This window comes from Mercenaria mercenaria, chromosome 1, assembly GCF_021730395.1.
Source record: "Mercenaria mercenaria strain notata chromosome 1, MADL_Memer_1, whole genome shotgun sequence".
Taxonomy (NCBI): domain Eukaryota; kingdom Metazoa; phylum Mollusca; class Bivalvia; order Venerida; family Veneridae; genus Mercenaria; species Mercenaria mercenaria.
Window position 1 is genome coordinate 89,922,425 of NC_069361.1, and position 23,694 is coordinate 89,946,118.

A 23,694-nucleotide genomic window follows, 5' to 3' on the forward strand; every position below is an offset into this window, starting at 1 on the left:
GTAATTAACAAGAGATCACAGAGTGATCTTGGCGCCCACCAATGTGTCATTTTTGTGTGTTCCAAATTTCAAGACTTACTGACTAGCTCAAGGTCAAATTTCATTTCCGTACACAACACTGTGCATGTGGTCTAAATTCGAAAGCTGTAACTTGAGAAATGTGAAAGTAGGTCACTAGATCAATTTCAAGGACAAAGTTCTTTGTACACAAAACTATGCATGTGCATCAATTTTGAAGACTGTAGTTTGAGAAATTTGAAAGTAGGTCACTAGGTCAATCTTAAGGTCAAAGTTTATTTCGGTACACAAAACTATGCAAGTGGTCCAAATTTGAAGGCTGTAGCTTGAGAAATGAGAAAGTAGGTCACTAGGTCAAAATCAAGGTCAAATTTCACTTCACAACACAAATCTATGCATGTGGTCCAAATTTGAAGCCTGTTCCTTCAAAAATGTGAACGTAGGTCACTAGGTCAATATCAAGGTCAAAGTTTGTTTCGGTACACAATCCTATTCATGTGGTCTAAATTTGAAGCCTATAGCTACAGAAATCTAAAGTAGGTCACTAGGTCAATCTTAAGGTCAAAGTTCATTTCGGTACACAAAACTATGCAAGTGGTCCAAATTTGAAGGCTGTAGCTTGAGAAATGTGAAAGCAGGTCACTAGGTCAAAATCAAGGTCAAATTTTATTTCGGAATACAAAACTATGCATGTGGTCCAATTTTGAAGCCTGTACCTTCAAAAATGTGAAAGTAGGTCACTAGGTCAATGTAAAGGTCAAAGTTTGTTTTGGTACACAAAACCATGCATGTGGTCCAAATTTGAAGCCTGTACCTTCAAAAATTTGAAAGTAGGTCACTAGGTCGATGTAAAGGTCAAAGTTAGTTTCTGTACAATTACCATGCAGGTGGTCCAAATTTGAAGGCTGTAGCTTGAGAAATGTGAAAGTAGGTCACTGGGTCAAAATCAAGGTCAAATTTCATTTCGGAACACGACATTATGCATGTGGTCCAAAATTTGAAGCATGTACCTTCAAAAATGTGAAAGTAGGTCACTAGGTCAATGTCAAGGTCAAAGTTTATTTCAGTGCACAAAACTATGCATGTGGTCCAAATTTGAAGGTTGTAGCTGCAGAAATGTGAAAGTAGGTCACTAGGTCAAAATCAAGGTCAACTCATGTCAAGGTTCATCTTGCCACTCAAAACCATACATGTGGTCCAAATCTGAATGTTGTAGGTTATTGACAAGAAGTTTTTATAAGCTTTTCCCTATATAAGTCTATATGAACCATGTGACCCCCAGGGCTGGGCCATATTTGACCCTAGGGGGATAATTTTAACAAACTTGGTAGAGAACCACTAGACGATGCTAAATTACAAATACCAAGGCCCTAGGCTTTGTGGCTTGGACAAGAAGATATTCAAAGTTTTTCCCTATATAAGTCTATGTAAACCATGTGACCCCCGGGGCGGGGCCATATTTGACCCTAGGGGGATAATTTGAAAAATCTTAGTTGAAGACCACTAGATGATGTCACTTACAAAATATCAAAGCCCTAGGCCCTGTGGTTTTGGACAAGAGGTTTTTCAAAGTTTTTCCCTATGTAAGTCTATATAAACCATGTGACCCCTGGGGCGGGGCCATATTACACCCCGGGGAAATAATTTGAATCATATTGGTAGAAGACCACTAGATGATGCTTCATACCAAATATCAAAGCCCTAGGCTCTGTGGTTTTGGACAAGAGGTTTTTCAAAGTTTTTCCCTATATAAGTCTATATAAACCATGTGACCCCCTGGGGCGGGGCCATATTACACCCCAGGGAAATAATTTGAATCATATTGGTAGAAGACCACTAGATGATGCTTCATACCAATTATCAAAGCCCTAGGCTCTGTGGTTTGGGGCAAGAAGTTTTTCCCTATATAAATCTATGTAAATTATAGAAATAAACAAAGGGCCATAACTTACTAAAAATTTGTTGAACCAGTCTGATTTTCAGGGGGACACAACTGGGGTACCAATACATCATTCTGACAAAGTTTGGTCAAAATCCCCCTGGTAGTTTCTGAGGAGATGCGATAACGAGAAATTGTTAACGGAAGGACGGACGGAATGACGGACAGACGGACGGACGGAAGGACGACGGACCACGGACGCAGAGTGATTTGAATAGCCCACCATCTGATGATGGTGGGCTAAAAATGGAGTCAGTAAGAGTTATGATTCCTTATCACTGCACTATCTTTCACTGACCTGTATTAATGTACAAAGTAGCAAATCAATCCTTCATAGTTTTTGGCTTGGGCTTCAGTCAAGCTTCCTGCTTTTCCTTTTCATGCATAAAGGGAGGTGATTCAAAAATGGGGTCAGCTAAAGTAATGGTTCTTTGACACTGCGCTTTGCTTCACTGACCTCTATCAATGTATCAAGTATCAAGACAATCCTTTATATATGGTTTTGACATTGGCCCCAGACAAGTTTTTTCCATAGATAAAGGGAGGTTATTCAAAAATTAGATCAGTTAGAGTTATGGTTCTTTGACACTGTACTTCCTTTCATTGGACCTCTATTTATGTGCAAAGTTTCAAGTCAATCCTTTATATAATTTCGACTTGGGCTTCAGACAAGCTTTCTATATAACGATAAGGGGAGGTAATTTAAAAATGTGACCATTACACTGCGCTTCCTCTGTCAATGTGTAAAGTATCTTCAAATTCTTCAAATAGTTTTTGACTTGGGCTCTGGACAAGTCTTTTTTAAAAGGATAAGGGGAGATAACTGAAAAACGGGACCACCTAGAGTTATGGTTCTTTGATACTGCACATCCTCTCACTGTGTTCGATCATTGTATGAAGTAACAAATTAGCACCTTTATTATTTCTTGAGTTATACTCCAGAAAAGAAGCGTGGCGGACGCCACCCGGTCGCCAACTAAACGGACAAAAAGACGGACGACGGAAAAGTGATCCCTATATGTCGCAGCTACTTTGTAGTAGGCGACACAAAATCTGTCTAAGTCAACACTGTACTTGGTTAAAAAAAAACCAACTATTTTGCGACATTTTCTAACTTTTTTGGCGATCCAATATAGCTTAGTTTAGTAAAATAGTTAATTGTAATCTCGTTAATGCTTATATAAGGTATTTGATTTTGTAAATGAACAGCCTAAACATAACCGAGGCTGTTACTTTAAAGCTTTGAATGTAACTGACGCATTTATAGATCTATATTATCAGAATATGTCAGCATTTATAGTTTAATCAACCATGGAATGACTATGTCCTTAGATATGCAAAATTTAGGTCAATACTGATATGTTGTTTCAGTAAGGAGGTCTAAATGAATAACTAGCTGACCAACAAACTGTCACTAACCCACAGAAAGAATAACATTACTCCCGCACGATAATTTAAACGACAACGTGTTTATATTATTGGCTGTTTGTTATGGTCCCATGCATGATAGAACTCAAACAGTTTGTCAATGATTCAAATAAGGTGCATGCTGTCATATTAAACAAAAAGATTTTCTGTATTGTAACGTTTTAATAAAGAAAAATCATGGTTATCAAGCATGCTATCGTTCCAGTTATCGTCCAGAATTTATACTAATTTCAGCATCTTTTTAGAAATATAAAAATGTTTACAGTTCAACGGGTCATCAAAAAGATTTGAACATATGGATTTGATTAAACCCTGCTGACAGACGGACATGGTTTATTCCCAGAAACCTAATTAACTTTTGATAGTTGGAGAAAAAAAAGTTGACATTTAAAATGGCAACTGCTAACAATGTCTACTTGTCAAAATAACATACACGATTAGACCATAAAATTCCAAATGCTATTCATTTTCACTGTAGCATTTCTGTATATACTAACCTACCGAAAGAAAAACAGCCTGTTCCCAGCATCTGCATCTTTTTTTTAACAATATCAAAATGTTTACAGTTCAGTCATTTAAAGACAAAGATGTTCTACATGCATGATAAATAGTTTTTGACCTGTACGTTACCCTCTGGGGAAAAATGACGTGTACGTCACCTCCTGAAAACCGCAACGTGTACGTTACCGCACCCTTTGTCTTACGATATCTTTAATATTCCTGAATAGTCATGTTAAATATTTGGTATAGGACTTTGGACAATGACTAGCTTTATTTTAAACCTACATTCCAGCGAAAATTCTCTGCAGAATCTGTGCTAGGTGCGTAACTTGTGAACAGACGTGTTCGTTACCAAAATATTTTGCATCTTTCGAATCGGTTGGGCAAGGATTACGTAAAAACGGGAGGGAGTTTCATCAAGTTACATATATCCGATGAAAGAGCTTTTTATTGCGGGGTTTATGCACGTAATCTCGTTTTAAACAATTGCGGATCAAAAAAGTTATAGTGAAAAAACATACCTGAAGCGGGCCTATTTTTAGCACTTTTGCGTGCACGTTATCCGATTTAGTCACGTGGTTTCCCCACCGTGATTAAAGTGAACTGTGACATATTTTCGCGACCCAGTTTTTTATCACTCAAATATACACGCACTTTGCCACTCTACTTTTTAGAAAATTCAGTTAAAATTGTGGTGAAAACAAACAGAAAACAAAAGTTTTAACATGACATTAATGAAGAGTTACTTTATTTTATTTTGGCAATATAGTATCAGCAACTTGGAAAAAAATCCTGAAAAAATGAATTCTCAAAATTAAACAAGGGGATACTTTAAATTTAGAATTCATTTGAATGCTTGAAACTGAAGTTTTAAACTAACATAATTAAATGTTAAAAACTCGACTGATTTGTTGATAATTTTCCCAATTTGCTGCATTAAAAATTCCCAATTTGACCAGGGGCCTTTTCCCCAAAAACCCTAGAAAAAGCCCTGAAAAGTTTTCAATCATACATGTAACCGACGAAAAATAAGTTCAATATAACCTTGGTTCATGTGGATTAATAACAATGGCTCAGAAAAGCCTTTTTGATTTTGGAGTTAGTTGTGGTGAAGGACAAAAACGTCCTTACGAATCCGGAAGTTCAAACCCATGTACAGTTCAATAAGTTCACAGTAGTTGACTCTTGAAATTTGGCCTCAAGGGTCAGTGACTCTTGACTTTTAGTCTAGAAAGCCCCCTGCAAATAGTACCAAATCTAGGTACAATCAAAGTTTAATTTTAGCTCTCGTATCGGTCTCTTATAAACAAACTGGAAAACCAGAGCAAGTGTGCCTGCGGAAAATGTGGTGTGTTACTTGAAAAACGGATTAGCGCATTGGTAACAGTACACCAAAATCTATCACCAGTAATATCTTTTCTTAGTTTTGATGATTTACTAGTACATGTAGGTAAAATTCACTTTTTACTGGGTTTATTAGACTTAATAAATAATTGACTGCGTATGTTTTAAATGAATGGCTTAAAAATCAAATCTGTACAGAATGTGTCAGTGTTTTCATCGATGCTGGAAAAACTCATCTTACACCTGGCGTGTTGTAATTCATGAACGAAAAAAACACTGCTTAAGTAAAGTAGTACCTAAAAGAACCACATAGTTTTGTTTTTTATTCCTTTATGTTATCTGAAGAGTACAGCATACAAAACAAGAGCTGTCGGAGGACAGCAACGCTCGACTATTCAACAGTCTTGTCAATTGAATGAATATTAAAGTCGAATATGGGGCATAATTTTGTAAAATTGCAAAACAGGGTTATGGAACCTGTAAAATGCATATCAGCTCATGGCAATGGACGATTGTGTGAAGTTTCAATCCTTTCCCATTAGCGGGTACCGAGATACCAGCTTACATACAAAAACTTAACCAAAAACTGTAAGTCGAAAAAGGGGCATAAATTTGTAGAAAAGCAAAGTAGGGTTATGGAACCTGTGCATTGCATGTCAGATCATCACAGTGAACAAGTGTGTGAAGTTTCAATCCATTCCCATTACAGGGCTTGAGCTAGGGAGCGACTTGAGCGAAATAGTCGCTTTGTAGCTCCCCACTTCGCTCTAATCTAACATCAAAGTGAAATTCAAGTCGCCCGATTTTTTTATCCACACTCCTCCAGTTATCCGCTATCGGCCTGTTGACACGACTGGAATACACGATAGCATAATTTAAGCTCCGCCTACTTCAGATTACCGAGAAGTGCGAAGGTGACACTTGTTTTGTAAACTGACTACTGATAAACAAAGCAGTAGGGATTTATATTACATAAGCTTACACATTCTTTTTTGACCATTAGAAAGTATCTTACCATGTTTGGCTCCAGTAATTTCCTGAAATCCACTTAATTTTACTCGTATTTTTCAAAACCCAAACTTTAGAAACATAATATTCACGGTGGGGAAACCAAGAATGCAACGTCATCAAAAAGCAGCGCAAATGAGCTGACCACACACAAATTTACGCCGATTCAGGTAAGAAAAGTCTTGTAACTTTTTTATTACTGCAGCTTTCGACTCGAGATAAAGAGCACCGTACCCGGCCTGGAGTATACTATTCTGCGGTAGTGTTCCATATTGTACGTATAGCTTGGTTTTTGCTCGAAAACGCAAACGTTGGCAAAGAGGGTATGAGCTGTACCACACTTTTGTTTAAGAAAGTGAGTTTTGACCGTTTTTTCGTGAAATGAGGACAGATTTGACGCTCATTTAATATCAGTGACGAGCATAATAGTCAACCATTGTTTTATTTTGCTATATTTACAAGGATATCTGACGATATTTTATTCAAAACAAACAACATTATTAAAATGAGAACATCCACACTGACGACTTTGTTGGAGAACATCCACACTCTTAATTACCATTATTGCAGTTATGCTTCCTAAAAGCTATGTCTTAGGCAGTCAAGCTACGTTATTCAACAGCAAATGTCGTCTATACATACAATCAGCAGTTCAAACCATTTACCCCAAGGCTATAGCCCAGTTAAAATAGATCTGCCAAATCATATAGCAATAACTGAGCACATGTTAGGCTAACATTAATTTCTGTGTATAGTGTGGCATAAGGACACGGTGTTCAGATTGATTGCATCCTAGGAAAAACATTATTTTAAGATAACAAGACAAATTTGCATAGAAGTCCTGCACAAAAAGTTAAAAGCAAATAGAGGATTGGAATAGTTATTGTATTGTTATTTTGTTTATAACTATATCCACCCCAAAGTGCATAAAACACGGATAATTAGTACTTTAACTAAATATTATAACTGTAAGATATTTTAATTCTTATTTCAGCAAATGGAAGTCTCTTTCAAATATCAAATACAATCCAACCTTATACATAAAAAGGGCATTATCACTTAAGGTGATTATGCACATTTGATAAACCGGCAGAAAGGCATACAATGTATTATCAGACTAAAGCCTGGGTTCTGCATACGGAACCGAAATTCATTTATTGAATGGCAATCCCATGACAACAGTATTATATTTCTAAAAATAAAACGTGATATTAAAATTGTTCGAACATTAAATAGTTCTAACTAATGTCTTTAAATCAGCTTGAAATGCGCTGATCTCATAAAATAAAGGCAATGTCTATAGCCTAGTGGTAGAGCGTCCGCTTCGAGTGCGCAAGGTCGTGGGTTCGATCCCCGGCCGCGTCATACCAAAGACGTGAAAAATGGTATCTGTAGCTCCCTTGCTTGGCGCTCAGCATTAAAAGGGAAACTTGCCTCTTCTCTCATACCCTCGTGGCGATTAATCCTATCAAAAATGAGGGATCGAGAGTGAATAATATAAGTTGTAGAACTTGCTTTACAATTGACCTAAAATGATTCTGTATAAACTTAAATAAAGGCACACATAAGACCGTAGCTTATATTTTTGACTGAGAAGATTCATTAAAAGCTTCACTGGGGACAATTTACTTTTGAAAAGATGGTTTCCTATAGGCACATATTACAAAAAATTACTTAAGGTCAAAATATTTTGTTTAGCAGAAAAATCACATGACACTACCAATTTGCCAAAAGTTGCAAGTTTATTCTATAATTTGGAAAAAATCGGAGTTTAATCAAATTTCAAATCAGTGAAGAAAAAAATGGATCCGAACTTGTAGAACTACCTTAGGCAACATACGGGAAAGATTTTCATGTGACGCCTTAAACTTTCGTCAGTATTTATACACCTTTCCACACTTCCTCACATCCTTGGTTTTCTCTCTCCGCTGTGACTAAGTGTTCCCGCAGAGCAGGTTTTCCGGCTGAAGCTTAGCCCCTAATATCGCACTTCAATCAAATGCTGATTTATTAAAATAAATTTCCCTTAATTTGAAATGTACTGCAATGCCATTGGGCAAAAAAAATAATTTCAAACACTAAATACTGTTACAACTGTATTTAATAAATTTACTAGTTGCGGACACCTATTCACATTAGCAGATCTTAATAAATAGTTCAGCCAGGAAAATTGTAAGGGTGTTTAAGTATAGGTTTGTGGTTTGGAAAAAGACATTTACATATACTTTGTTATCTCGCATTATGTAATTGGTGCCAAAATAATTTGAATGGAATGAAAAGTTTTATTTTTCAAATTATTGGCTAACCTGTTTAGTGTTTAAAATTATTTTTTGTTAACAAATTTAAGCTCTGCGTACAGTATGTGACTTAGCGGGTCAATAAACGACTGGAAGTAAATGTTGATTTACCGAAATTAATTTCCCCATAATTCCAAAAATACTGCAATGACATTGGAGAAAAATAATTTCAAACACTAAAAAGGTGGAAAAAAGATTTATGTTTTCTTTTCCATTTTTATATTATATATTACATTATAATATAACACGATCTTATTCATGTAGAATCTACTCTACTAAATATTTACATAGATCAAATCACCCTACGGATTGCAACAATATTTTCAAATTGACATTATTAACTTTATGTCATGAAAAGAAACACTACTGTCATCTGAAACAAAATAACGAATGACGCGCAGATTGAATGCAGTGAAGCTTATCACTTTTACTTTACTTTTTCACATGTCAGATTTTAAAACAAAAACGGTTTTGTCTTAGATTTTTCTAAATAGTGCATAATAATAGTGTGGATGTTCTCCAACAAAGTCGTCAGTGTGAATGTTCTCATTTTAATAATGTTGTTTGTTTTGAATAAAATATCGTCAGATAGCCTTGAAAATAGCAAAATAAAACAAAGATTGACTATTATGCGCGTCACTGATATTAAATGAGCGTCAAATCTGTCCTCATTTCACGAAAAAACGGTCAAAACTCACTTTCTTAGACAAAAGTGTGGTACAGCTCATACCCTCTTTGCCAACTGTTCGCGTTTTCGAGCAAAAACCAAGCTATACGTACAATATGGAACACTACCGCAGAATAGTATACTCCAGGCCGGGTACGGTGCTCTTTATCTCGAGTCGAAAACTGCAGTAATAAAAAAGTTACAAGACTTTTCTTACCTGAATCGGCGTAAATTTGTGTGTGGTCAGCTCATTTGCGCTGGGTTTTGATGACGTTGCATTCTTGGTTTCCCCACCGTGATATTATCACTGACACTTTCTGTGACTAAAATAACCTAACTGAAATTTACGCAAATTTTTGACACCTGCCATCAGAAACTGGGTTAAACCTGTTTGACAACTGTTTCTTTAATGTGTGCTGACACCAGGTATCAAAGAGACACCAGCAGATCAAAGAAGATGTGTATTCCGTGTGATGTCATAGTGATGTCACTGCTATTGACATGTATTTAATTCAAGTACTTGTTATTTAAAGTGACTGACTTTGAGTGCATTAGCACTGGGAGCTTGATTTATATTTTTTTTTGCTGATATGGAATTAACTTTTTTAATTGTATTCATATTTAAAGGGTTTTTTTGGTTTGGACAATCATTGCAAGAGTGAAAAAAATCTTGAATTTGCAGTTTAATCTCATTAGATTCACAAGGTTTAAAATGATAAGAAAACAGAATCACTGACATTTTCAGTGAATTTGTTATTTACTTTAAATTAATAGACTTTGTAAACAAAGACAGGGAATAATAAAAATAGTAACGTAATATAAAGCATATTTAGTTCCTTTTTCAGCTTGCATGTCATGGTGCTAAAATCTTTCCACGTTTTCCCTAAAATCTCGCCACTTCTCCCTAAAATCTCTCCACTTCTCCCTAATCTTACCTGAGGGAGAAGTGACTTCTCCCTAAAATCTTAGCCTTGCTTAAGCCCTGCATTAGTGGGTACTGAGATACCAGCTTACATATAAAACCTTAACCAAACATTTCTAAGTCGAAAAAGGGGCATAATTTTGTAAAAAAAGCAAAATAGAGTTATGGAACCTGTGCAATGTAAGTCAGTTTATCACAGTAAATAAGTGTGTGAAGTTTCAATCCATTCCCACAAGTGGTTACTGAGATACCAGCTTACATACAAAACCTTATCCAAATCGGGACGCAGACGCCGACGCATGGGCGAGTCCAATAGCTCTACTATTCTATGAATAGTCGAGCTAACAAAAATGACGGTGCACTAGACCTCAGGTCTGCTGCACCGGTGACAGTGCACTAGACCTCGGGTCTGCTGCACCGGTGACGGTTCACTAGCCACTGCCTAAAACATATTTGTTTTGGACTTCAAAAATTATGCATCATAAAAATTTGAAAAAGGGAAGTAAATCTAGAGTCAGTGTACCCAGTTTCGCACTGTATGCGGTTTCGCACACCCAGTAAATTCATGTACTTTGTGAGAATAAAGCAGAAACTTCAACAATTCTTTGTTGTTATTTCACGAAACTGGGTTATTCCCTACATAATTTGACATTAGGGGTCCTTCTCAACTGGAGCCTCGTTCTGGTAAGTGCAGACGAAAACAATAACAATATCAATGGAGACCAGTAGGTCAGTTGAAAAATATTAAGTTTCATGAAAATAATGACTATGCAAAACAACAACAAGGTGCAAAATAAATTGAAAAATCACTATTCCATCATACTACTTTACCTAAACGAAAAATATTTCAAGTTACTGAAGTTCTCCCAACAGGGGTGTAAAATTCCACTCGCCCGCTCGCATTGGCGAGTTAAAGTCTGGATAGGACGAGTGGATCTCGCTGTATACTCGACCGATCGGGCGAGTGGTTTTTACGTCGTTGCTTAAATGAAATTCAGAAATTACATCTTGAAAAACGTCAACAAACTTTGAGATAGTTCAGTTGCTACTTTGATTGACTGGAATTTACCCGCGAATCGTAAAGATATCAAAACGTCATGCCGGTAATTTTCCATTCCGACAGCACGTGCGACCTATCGTAATATCAAATTTACATCTCCGTTACTTTTGTTTATCGACAAGTACACAAAAAACCCGCGTAGTGCATTCATTTTTTAACATTATCGCTTCAGTTTTTCAACACCGCTTGAGAAGTAATACAACTTGAATTCTATTAAGATTTCAATAAAATATCGACGGAAATGTAAGCAAATTTGTATGAAAACGGTCGAATTTTCATATAATCATTTGTTAAATTTCAAACAGCACGATCTTAATTACTGATTTCTTTCTAAGAGAAAATAAATGATACATACAATGGGCATAAAATTCAGACTTTTGACCAGAAAGAACAAAAAACAGAATTAAAAAAGCAACAGTAATTTAAATACATTGAGTAAAACGATTTGTTTGATAAAAAGGTTTCTGTTAGTGCGGCGAATAGGGTACGTGACCTCGTGGACGTAAATAGAAATGTGGTTTTAAAATAAAACAAAATGATGTTGTTGCGGTTTTAAATAAGTTTTAAATGAATCTTTGTACATGTATTTTTTTTTTATAAAATATTCTTCTCAAACGATAATGTAAATTCCTTGAGGGCAAATAGGTCATATGGCGCGAAAACTGTAATATGACGTAATGCCATTTCAATCTCGTGCAACAATACCGCTTTGATCTCCACTTCAGATGTCATGATACCGACACACTTCTTTTAGCTCTTTGAGGGGATGTTAATTGATGGTGAAAACAGGCCAATTACTTAGTTTATCAACAGAATAATTACCGATGATCTTCAACTTTTTTTTACGCTATCAAGACGGGTAGGTGGATGATGATTATGGTGTCCATAAGACACTTTTCAAAATAATTATTTTTCGGGAAATAAGTCTTGAGAAAATGAAAATAACTGATGTTTAATACTTTCCTGACACTTTGGGAAACTACGGTAGGGGTTAGACTGTGATTATTTTTACTATCAATGCAGTTATTATATGCAGAGCAACTTGATGGTGGAGGTTACAAAATTAGTGAAAGAAAAATGTCTGGTGTAAAAAGGAAATTTAAGAGTAACAAAAATGAATAATCAAAAAGGAAACGTAGTGTACGAGCTATGTGTTTGTTTGAAATTTGCTTGTTGTACATAATACTCCTTCCATAAAACGTGACAGTATTCAAAATGTCAATTATTAGGGCGAGTGACTGTCCACTAAGGGCGAGAAGATTTTACTAGCTACTAGTCCTGCAGGGCGAGTGGTGTGAAAAAGAATTTTACACCACTGCCCAACCTGCAAAATGCCTTCAACTTGATTGTTTGCCTTACGGTTTTATTAAAACAGAGAACTTAATCGAATAATTAGACTTGTGGGGGTCTTTTGTGATTCAACGGCGTTCTATTGTTTTAGTTTTGTTTCATGTATTCAGTTGTTTTAGCCTTTTCTGCTTTTAGAAGTAAAAACAGGGTTTGGTACCTAGCTTTCACTTTCATAACTGCTTTTAAAATTCACTTTTAGATGTTTTATTGGAAAATACATGTTTAAAATGAATTATATAAATGGTGAAAAAGTTAATTAATATTTTTCTTTTGAGTAACTGCATTGTTATCACTGGGTTCTATAAATAGCAGGGTGTGCGGAACCGGGTACACTTAAATGGCAACAACTGGTCAAAATATGTTACCCGAATCAAGTATCACTAAGAGGTATGACGTCACTGTAGTGGGAAGTGAAAGTAGCGCGTTTCAAACCAAAATAAGTGTGTTTATTAAATTAAAGTGGCAGGGGCCAGTTTCGCATTTGGCCCGGGTACGTTTTTTAAATAAAATAGACATATGTACTTTACAGGCATATATATTCAACTGGTTATTTATGATGTTTATAGAACTAAGGATTCCTGCGTACGAGTGATTATTGTGTAAAATAAATATGTGCATGTATCGATTTTGCTAGCTCCATGTAGACGGTCGGGTCTAAAACTTTACCTGAGGTAACGGAAGTCAGACGAATTGGAAACGGTCCTCCATCCATCCAGCTTCAGCTCCAATTTGCGGAAAAAGTAAACGGTTATGTGATACTTTTCTTCCCACCATTATTTTCGTCTGGCCACATGCTTTAAAAATATGCATGTGTTTTAGGTCAGTCATTTGCATATAATACGGTACAGGTCGCGCAAGGAGTGCATTTTGGGCCATTTTTGTCTAAAAATTTAGTGTCCTGAAACCTGCGTTTTACTCGCTTTTATCACAGAAGCAACAGAATCGGCAGACTGAAAATGTCACATAATGAAGTGCTATGTCTATGCGAGACATTCGCTCAACAATTGCCTTGAATTTGTCGAAATTGGATTTTTTATGATTTTTTTCGCACTGGTATCAGCGCAGAGTTGTGGAGTTTTCAAATTTACTGTCCCTTGCCCCCATAAACATATAGAGGTAAATTCAGCCTGTTCAATTGACAATAATTTTTTAGATCGTGCGAGATAGGCGGACTGTAAATCTTCAGTTACAGGACGGCTAAACATTTTCTAAAATTATATGTTATGCTCATACCCGTTTGTAAAATTGTTATTATTAGAATACACGTGGAGTTATTGTTTCTTACTCTGTAAATAAACACCAACTTCTTGCTCAGCAGTAGCAACATCGGAGATATCCGCCATATTGGATTTGCCTTCTGACTCAATGGTAAACATAGGTTATATTTTACAGCCTTAGGATACATTTTTCTGCATATTTTAGCATGTAATGTGATGTATTCATTTGAGGGAAGATGCATTTACATGATTCTCTTGTTTCTATGCCTCAGTATTCTCTAAATCTTATGTAAACAGCTTTGAAAGTCGTATGACATTTACAATAGTCATTTTATGGGCGCCGCCATTTTGAACGTCATGACATGACCGGGTATGAAAAACTGCTTGCCATTGGTTAAAGTCTAGGTGTATTTTTAGGATGAATATGTTAATTTAAAGGGGAGGTAATGCTCTTTCTTTTGATACCACATGGTACTGCGAAAGTGAAAATATAACTAGTGGAATCGTCTGCCGAAAATTGCCAGTTTTTGAAGGCTTGCTGTGCATTTATATGTCGATAGAAGATCACAGAAGTTATTTAGTATGTCCCTTTGATGTATAAGCTATCCAATTGTACTCTAAATGTGAATGAAAAGTCTCCCTCATTTCCGCTCACCCGGGTCAAAAACTTGCGATCCTCCAGACGGTCCAATTGTCATGCATTTTCGCGACCCGGAAGAATTTGCTATATATTGTTGCTGCAATGACAGCATGATGTTTGAAATATGCAACCTTGTGAGAGGTGACTGAATAATTATTTAAGGGGAAAATATATATTTTTTACAGGCTTTCATCAATACTAGTAAGACAGTGTTATTGAGATTTGAACAAATTTGGTTATGACTGACAGTGACAGCCAGCCCGCAAGTCCAGTTATCAAGAAACAGAAGGTTGAGAGTCAACTTGAGTTGCAGGTAGGTTCCAACACAAGAATTAATTATTTGCCTCAACTAATATAGCTTGACTAGATAATGTGCCAGTCATTTAATTTTGAGACATTGAAACAGATTTGCACAGGAGTCAGGAGCAAATGTAAATTTAATATGTTTTCTTGATTATGTTGATAAAATTGAAGTGTTAATTTATACATTGCCAAAAATGACTGGTGCAACATTCATTAGAACCCTGCTAGAAAATGTATTTAATCACCTGCATGTTTTATATAGTAAAAATGTCTAATACATCTTTGTTGATGGAATGCTAACCCTACTGATATATGCTTTCTCTAATCACTGTCACTTGCCTCCTAAACATATTTATTAGTTTAATACTTGTTTGTAGGACTGAAATGGGTACTCTGGAGTTTGATCAGATTTGACGGGTACCTGGGTACAAACTTATTACCCGTTACCCGACTTGTTTTTTTTTTAATTTAAATTCTTGTTTCAATAATGCAATGAAAATAAACAGGGAAATTTATTGCTCTGGTATCTGTACTGCTTAATATTTTCATTGATGAAGCACTGCCTCTTCTGTAGGTAATAATTTATGTCTGTCCGAGGATTACCTGGCTATGATTTTTGTACCCGTTTCAGCACTACTTGCTTTGACAATGTTCTCAATCAAAGATCTGACTGACTTCCATCTTTGTTTCTAACAAATAATAGAAAAATACTAATACCGCTTAATATATGTATGTCGTAGTGGTTTCATTTTCAGTTGAAGATAGTTTCTATCTTTATGTCTCAAAAATTGCAAAGTACACTGTACTGAATTTTTTTTTTACTTTTTGCAGCTTATTGTGTACTTGGTTGTGCACTGCACTTAAATGTCTCCATGTCCGTTCTCGAACTTATTCGTTATATACATCTAAACATTTTGAAACAGTTCTACCTAAATATTATTTGAAATGAAATTGTAAGATACTTAAAAAATTATTCCCCCTGTTTGACCGGCTATACATTTGAAATATTTTTGATTTGTTGTTACTATATCAATTTTTGAGACAGAAGAGAAGAGGAATTATCTTTTTGCTTGTGTATTCCTATAACTGCAGTAGTATAGTGCTTATATTTATTTTTTCAAGCCACCTGAACAGCATTCACCCTTACAACATAGTGAACCAGTTTCATCGCAGATAGGCCTTTTGAATTCTCAAGATTTATTTAAGTCTGACTCTATAGATGAAAGTGAATCATTTCAAGAATCACAAACTTTAGATCAAATGGCTGAGGCCTATTTCTACATGCCAGGCAAAAGAGGTGATTACAACTTCTTGAACGCAACCGAACCATCTGAAACCTCTGAAGAGGAATCCATAAATAGTTTAAACTATGACAGATTGAAATCTGAAAATGATAAATTAAGATCAGAAAATGCAAAATTACAATCTGAGGTTGAACTAGTCAAAAATCAAAATGAAAGGTTAAAAAATTGTATCAAAGAATTAATGAAGAGTGAAGGTAAAGATAAAAGCCAGTAGATTTTTAAAATGGAGGTAACTAATAAAAATGTGTTTGACTTTTTTAAGCTCAATGGCAGAAATAAAACATTAGAATATATTCGTGAGAAATGTAACACTATACAGCAAGATGCTTGTATCAGCCCTACTGACAAAGCTGTTGAATATACCTTAAAGAGGTTAACTGAAAAAACTGAAAAACTGTCAAAAAACAAACATAGGGCAAAAACAGCAGAGGAACTTCGTTTGTTTATGGACTCTGACTTTAATTTTCCTAAGGGTGAAACCAATAAAAGGGGTCCACAAGTCTCAGTGACTGAATCACTGAATTTAAAAGACTCTTTATTACAGGAAAAAATTAACAATGAAACATTAATAGAAAAAGTAGCCAGAACTGAAACAATTTTATTGGAAAAAGAACAGGTTCTAGGCGTAAAGACAAAACAGTTAGATAGTTGTAGACTGAATTTAAAGAGAACAGCTGCACGTGAAACTTATGCCCAGAATAAAATAAAAAAACTTGAAGAAAATGAAAAAAAAAATTGTTGTGAAGACAGTGCAGTTCGAATAAGTGAGCTTGAGAACAAAATTAAAGAAAAAGATAAAGAAATAGGTAGGCTTGAAGAAAATATGCAATATTTAAATGACATTCTTCAGGACATTGACCAAGAAAATAGAATTATTAATGTTTTTGATGAAAAAAGCAGGAGGTATTCGCCCAAATTTAAAAACTGTGTTTATGAGCTTCTTAAATTAAATGTCAGTGCATCGAAAGTAGGAGAAGTGGTTAAGTCAGTTTTAAAATTAGTATCAGTTGAGCCAAACAGAACCCCATCATCCTCTACTGTACTAGAGATGAATTTGCAGAGATTATGTTTAGCGCAGAAGCAACTGGGTGAAGTCTTTTCAAATGAGGAAAATACATGTATACTAACAGACGAGACTTCAAAATTTGGTAGTAAATTTATGGGCTATGAGGCCACAGATTCTCATGGTAATTTTTGGGTATTAGGTTTAAGGGAAATTGAAACCAAATCTGCCAGCAATACTTTAAAGGTCCTACAAGAAATATTGAATGATCTGGATTCTGCAGCCAGCAATAACAATGTATCCCGAGACATTATAACACATATAACTGCTACAATGTCAGACCGCGCTGCCACAGAGGTGCGTTTTAATGAACTATTACAGCAGTATAGAAAAGAAATTCTACCTTTGACTTATCACAATTATCATTTATTCACGGAGGAAGAAAAGTCCTCGCTTGAATCGTTAAATAATTATTTCTGCGGCTTACATGCACTTGTGAATTACGCTGAAACAGCACAAAAGTGTTTAGTACAGCTTGAGACCAACATCTTTGATGATGAAACACCAATTTATGACAAATCATTTCGCAAAAGTGATGAACCAGGTACATGTAGGCTTGTAAGGACAGCCTCAAAGGCTTTCGGGGAGGGGAGTGGGGCGGACGAGAAAAGTGGCTGCCAAGGGTCATTTAGAACTTTCTCAAAAGACTTTCTTCAAGAAAATGGCTTAAAATCAATGCCTCTAAAATCTTACAGAGGCTCCAGGTTTAATATTCTGTTTAATAATGCAGCTACTCTATTTTTCTTACATGAGAAAATGTTGGAATTTCTGCAAAGCTTTGGTGCAGAGAACAGACTTCTTAAAGCGGTTCTGTTTGATTTAAAGGTACCAGAATTTGTTGCAGGCACTAAGGCCCTAGGTTTAATAAGCAAAGTTATCACCTGTCCATTATGGTGTATTCTTGAAGACAGAAATATTTCGGTTACAGAAATGAACACAAAATACCTAGAATTAGTGAGTTTTTTACAAGATGCCACCAACAATACTGAAGATTTCATGACTGGTAACTTGGAGGTTTTTAGTGAACATGTTAAAAAAGATTGTATTTATTTAAAGCTGGTGAAACCTAGTGCATATGACCAAGCTTGTCACAGCTATCTGAAAGTAATACTGGCAGCACTTTGCACGCTTTGTAAAAAATTATATAAAGAACATTTGCCAGGTGGTAGTCTCATCACACAAGATGAAAATAAATTTAAAGGTGTCCCGAAGACCTCTTGCTTTGCTGAAAGCGTTTTTGGGCAATTAGACCAATTAATGCGCACAAAACCAAATTTGAAAACGTTGGCTGCAGAGTCCTTTATAATGTTTTTGAATAACAGAACTCTACATTGGCTAAACTCTAAAGAAGAAAATGAGAGACATCAATTGATAACACAAGCATCAAAAGAAGTGAAGTTAATGAAGGTAAGGTTTAAATCTCGGCTACTTGAAATAGAAGAAAATAGAAGAATTGCAATACAGGAGAAGATCTTAAAGAGAGAAAACGCAGAAAGAGAAAGAATTAGAAAACAAGAATTGTATACAGAAAACATTATGAAGCATGGATTATGGCAATCACAGACAGAAGTAGATAACATGCTGGCATCGTATGAAAAAACGTCAGAAAAAGTAGAAGTATTGAAAGCACAGCTCAAATTTAGAAAAGATGTTTTGAATCAAGTTGCAGAAGTCAAGTCCACATTTAATTTCACAAAAACAGTTGAAGGGAAAAAATCAAGGAAAAGCCTCAGTGTGGAAGAACTGGCTTCTAATTTAAAACTTCTTGTCAGACAAGCAGTGGTTAAAGATCAAGAAAGTAATGAGGCAAAGCATCTTCTTGTTGGTAAACGTGTAAGGCACCGCTTTGACGAGATAAGAAACGGCCAAAAAGTTCCAGTATGGTATACTGGAAAAGTCATATCTCAGGTGCATGAACTAACCTTTTAACATTGTTATTAATAACTTTTTTACCCTTCCCTTGCTAATCACAATTGTATCTGCCTTTTCGACTAGTGCAGATCAAGATTAGACTGCACAGATGTACAGTCTGATCTTGATCTGCACTGTTTGCTTTTCATTATGCTTCTTAATGTTTTCTGTATAGTTCTTGTTTTCTATTCAGTCAGTAATTTTTCCATAAAAACTGCTATGAACTAAAAATGTTATAGTCCAAATTGAAAGATGGAGTAGTCCAGTTCCGAAATTTATCAAGGGAAGGGTTTTAACATTATAGTTACTAACTTTTAAGTATAGTTATAAAACACATCTTTATTATTTAGTTTGTATAAACAGGTTTCATTTTATCCTAATTTTTCTTGTGGAAACGCTTTAAAATTGTACTAAGCTTAATCTTAAAGCCAACAATTCATCACACATAATGATATTAAAACATCGCTTAATTCAGTGCCTTAATATGAAGAGATCCTTTTAGATTTTATTCAGATTTCATATCATTGACAAATATATAGTATTCATTTAATTTTAATTCTTTCAGGTACCGTTGTTCAATTCTTGGTTTAACATTATATATGACGGAGATGACGCAGTTTACACATACCATCGACTCGACAGTGATTTAGAATCAGAGGATCTTGAAATACTTGTATAAGGTAGAAATATAGATGTAATTCAATTCAAACATAACAAGAATTCCTCTACAGATGCAGCACTGAGTTACATTAACTTTTTTTGTCTGTTGTTCATTACAATGGTTGTTAAGGCGTATAGCAGAATGGCTCCAGACAAATGTGACTTCCCGAAATATTCAATGGGTGATAACTTTTTTATGGATAAACCTTTTGTCTTGAAATAAAGACCATTGTACTGCAAATAAAAATACCTTCAAAATGGTATATTACATCATATGTTTTTCTTAATTTTCAAAAAAAGTCCGATATTGCTACTGTCAGCAGTTCTGGCTTTGAACCACTAAATGATCTTGGGATAAAAGCCGTCACTTACGTACCTCGACGATAGAGTGATCAAAACTGCCGACGATTGGGCAGACGATATTTGAGAAGGTTGCCGAAACTGCTGATCATATACATAAAAAGGGTATCTACTGATTATACAGGTGTTATAAACACTGCTAAATGGCTATTTATCGCATAGTGCGGCAATTTTCCTTTGATCTTTGCAGCATGTTATACATAGTAACACACATTATTACTACAAAACTGTGCTGATATCTTACAAAACTGTTGCGATATATATCAACACGGAAATCTCTATGGAGTTTCATAAGAAAAAAAGTGTTCCGATATATATCAGCACGGTAAAACTGTTCCGATATATATCGGAACACTTTTTCTCTATTGAGGTCCTATCAAGGGAGTATAATTTTTTCCTTTCAAAGAAAAGATGATTTTAGCTCCAATTTACAGTTCACAGAGAAAGAATTGTCACAAACACCTACATTAAAAGTAAAAGAATAAATAAACTAGAATATTTAAAAAACTTGATAGTTATTGCCAAATTCAAAAATACATGAAATATATGAAATTCTGAGATTTCTCAAATGTTTCTTTTTCTTTGATTTTTTTTACAAACAAAACAACAAGTTTTACAATATGTCTGGCCAATGAAATGCAAAGATTTAAAACCAATGCAGAAATTTGTTGGGTACTTTTATCTGGGGAACACATTTTCTAAAACAGAAGTTTTAGTGTTTCAGTCAGCGAGGCGCAGAAAGGGAATCAAAATAGTAAAAATAATAATAAACAAATTTAAATGAAAATAATATATAAATTTTAATGATAAACTATGCGATAAAACAGTTATAATATGTAGTGCTCGTGTGTTACCAGGATATATCAGAGCTAGGGGTACATCTCGTTATTTTTCTCTTCACATATCTGTCTCGGCCTACCGGCCTCGACGATATGTGCAGAGAAAAATACCCTCGATGTACCCCTAGCTCTGATATATCCTGGTAACACACTCTCACACATACTATAACTATTACTTATCGCTTAGGTACGATATGTGTGAGCAATAGATGATTATAAGAATCTGCAGAAATTAATGATAATTGGTGTGCTTTTTATTTTTATTTTTACTTGCAGTGTTTGGAGTGCTCTGTACTTCCGGGAAATCAACCCTTACCTTTTATCTTTTGTACATGCACATGCAATTTATACAAAAAAAAAACCCGTCTTTATTCAAGTGTGAAGCATAAACCCAACATTAACGTCGACACATTTAATAGTTTGAACAGATCTCACTATATTAATATACTGTATATACAGTATTCTAACATGGCTCGATTTGATTTCTAGTTAAACAAAGAAGGAAATCAAGTTCTGTATATTCTGTGATAAACAACGGTTGACGCGCGGACCACATGACGTGCGATAAATCCTCCAGTATAATATTTATTAAAATATCGACGCCCCAGAATTAAAAGGGCGTAAGTGGAAAATCATAGTTTTCGGCAAAATGAAAAACACTGTCAATGACAGATACGCCCTTCTAATTCTAAGGGCGTAAGTGGACTTTTCTGGTACAACAATTAAGTGCAGATACGCCCTTCTATTACTGGGATTCTGAAAAACTTTTCACTTACGCCCTTTTATTATTGGTGAATTTGGTCAACATAGCAGTTTGTGACAATTTTTTTTTTACAGAATTATGCCCCTTGGCGTGTAGTTTCAAAAAATGTATGATTCATAAAAGGGCGTAACTAACACTTACGCCCTTCTTATTCTGGGGCGTCGATATGTCAATGAGCATGTCAGAATAAAAACAATCAAGGCCTTCTTGTGATTTAGCGTCTAATTTACCACGGTTCGTCGTTCAGATGCTTCAGTATTTACCCACTATGCATCTGAACTCCGAACCGTGGTGAATTAGATGATAAACTACTCAAAAGCCTTGATTATTTGTTGGATCAAATGTACAATCATGGCTGAAGAAATGTTAATTAGTTTTCAAAATCGTTCTAATCATGTAGTATTATTGTACATAATTAATAGTATAATGGCTCAAATTATCCACAGAACATAACCGTGGTTATCTTTGGATTATTTTAATATCGATTAAAATGTTTAAATAAAGAAATGCTAAAACAAAACTAAAACATGAAGCTATTACGGTTTATTTTAGGGAAAGGTGTGATGGTGACCCGAAGCCTTCAGTGCTTCACCAACAGCCTATAGCTGCTTACATGTTCTAACACAATCATCTTGTTTTTATTTTTAACTATAACTAACACCCTTGTATCATAGTAAGATTTTACTAATGACCACCGACCTTCCAGTTATAATCAAATTTGATTGTTGGAAGTATCACAATTGAAGTTGAAGTTTAAGTTGAAATCGGAAGACTTCTGGCCAACTATCAGACCTTTCTTATCTCAAAAATCAATCATGAAATCCGATAGTCAAATCATACTTTAAGATCAAGAACAAAATAAACTTATATCTGATCTAAACATTGTTGCAGACAAAATGAATTCCTTTTATGTAAATATTGCAAAAAACATCGGTATAATAGTACCCATGTAAATAAGTACCATCTGAGTATCAAAGCAATCAGTGATAACATAAATACACAAAATTTCAATTTTGGTAAGGTTATAGAAAAAGATATTGCAACCTGCATTAAAAAATAAACTGTAAAAAAACACTGGAGTTGATGACATTCCCCCAAAATAATCAACGCCGGAAGTTCCAGTCTTACCTCCAGTATAACTACTATTGCAAACACAAAAGATCTCTGGCGCAACTAGGATGTCGTGGACTGCGCCGAAACACCCGATGAAAGAGCCATCCACCTGACGATAGGACTGGTGCAGTGGACATTGGCCGTTGTATTTAGGTGATAGATACATGTATAAAAAACAACAGACCTCTGAATATCTACTCAAGGACTTATCTGGAGCCAGAACAACTTCAGAAAAGTAGTTAAGGACACGACTCCCGTAATACAATATGATTGGGTAACCTATTCCATAATACTGTTGTATGAAGGGAAAATAGTCAAAAACTGACACATCCTTGGTGTAGACTAATGGGATGCATTATGTAAAGTTATTCTAGTAGGGACTTCTAAGCGACTAGGGTGAGAGATATATACAAGGTATATCTTAAAGAAAATGAGTGATGACGAGAATAGATTCTAGACGTCTATTCTCAAACATGCGCCAGCCAATGGACTTCTAAGCGACTAGGGTGAGAGATAAATACAAGGTATATCTTAAAGAACATGAGTGATGACGAGAATAGAGTCTAGACCCCTAAAGTTATTAAAGTAGACTAGATATTTTGATAATCTTTGGCTATTGTTGTAGGAAGTGACCGAGTCCGTGGGGTCATTGACATAAATTAGGAATAAGAGGGATCCAAGAATAGATCCATGGAGACACCAGATGTTACAGGGATTTTATCAGGCACAATACCATCAACTTCTAGCTGTGATCTGCAAGTTACAGAAGACCGGATCAAAGACACCATAAAATTTTGGTCTGAAACACCATGTTTTCGGAGCTTAAATAACAGTTTTAAGTGGTTGACTTCACAAGAAGTTATTACATTTGATAAGATAAAGAGTTCAAAATGTTTACCTGTTGTGAGAGTTTCTTCTAACGATTTACGAATTCAATCAGCTAAATCTCAAAGTACCGCCTATAACGGAACGCGAGCTGAAGATCAT

The 23,694-nt window shown here is 35.3% G+C and overlaps 2 protein-coding genes across 5 annotated transcripts in view; one reads left to right on the forward strand and one right to left on the reverse strand.

Moving 5' to 3' along the window:
* LOC123531081 (uncharacterized) overlaps positions 1–13,853 on the reverse strand; it is a 33,621-nt gene extending 19,768 nt beyond the window's left edge. For 2 of the 3 annotated variants that reach the window (XR_008365963.1, XM_045311866.2), the window contains exon 1: positions 13,820–13,853. The gene's annotated coding sequence lies outside the window, so the exon portion shown is untranslated. Of the gene's footprint in view, positions 1–13,767 lie in introns of all 3 variants that reach the window. The other variant, XM_045311874.2, reaches the window with a different exon arrangement.
* LOC128546365 (uncharacterized) lies at positions 13,850–19,905 on the forward strand. Of its 2 annotated transcripts, XR_008365962.1 has the most exons (3): positions 13,850–14,331; positions 14,577–14,704; positions 19,538–19,905. XR_008365962.1 is itself a non-coding variant. In XM_053516814.1 (2 exons), the coding sequence occupies exons 1-2, from the start codon at positions 16,222–16,224 to the stop codon at positions 19,649–19,651; spliced, it is 2,862 nt and encodes a 953-aa protein (XP_053372789.1). In that variant the 5' UTR covers positions 14,711–16,221; the 3' UTR covers positions 19,652–19,905. The 2 variants fall into 2 exon arrangements, 1 of the variants encoding a protein (XP_053372789.1); XM_053516814.1 differs by lacking the exons at positions 13,850–14,331; positions 14,577–14,704 and adding an exon at positions 14,711–18,969.
* Positions 19,906–23,694: the final 3,789 nt, after the last annotated feature.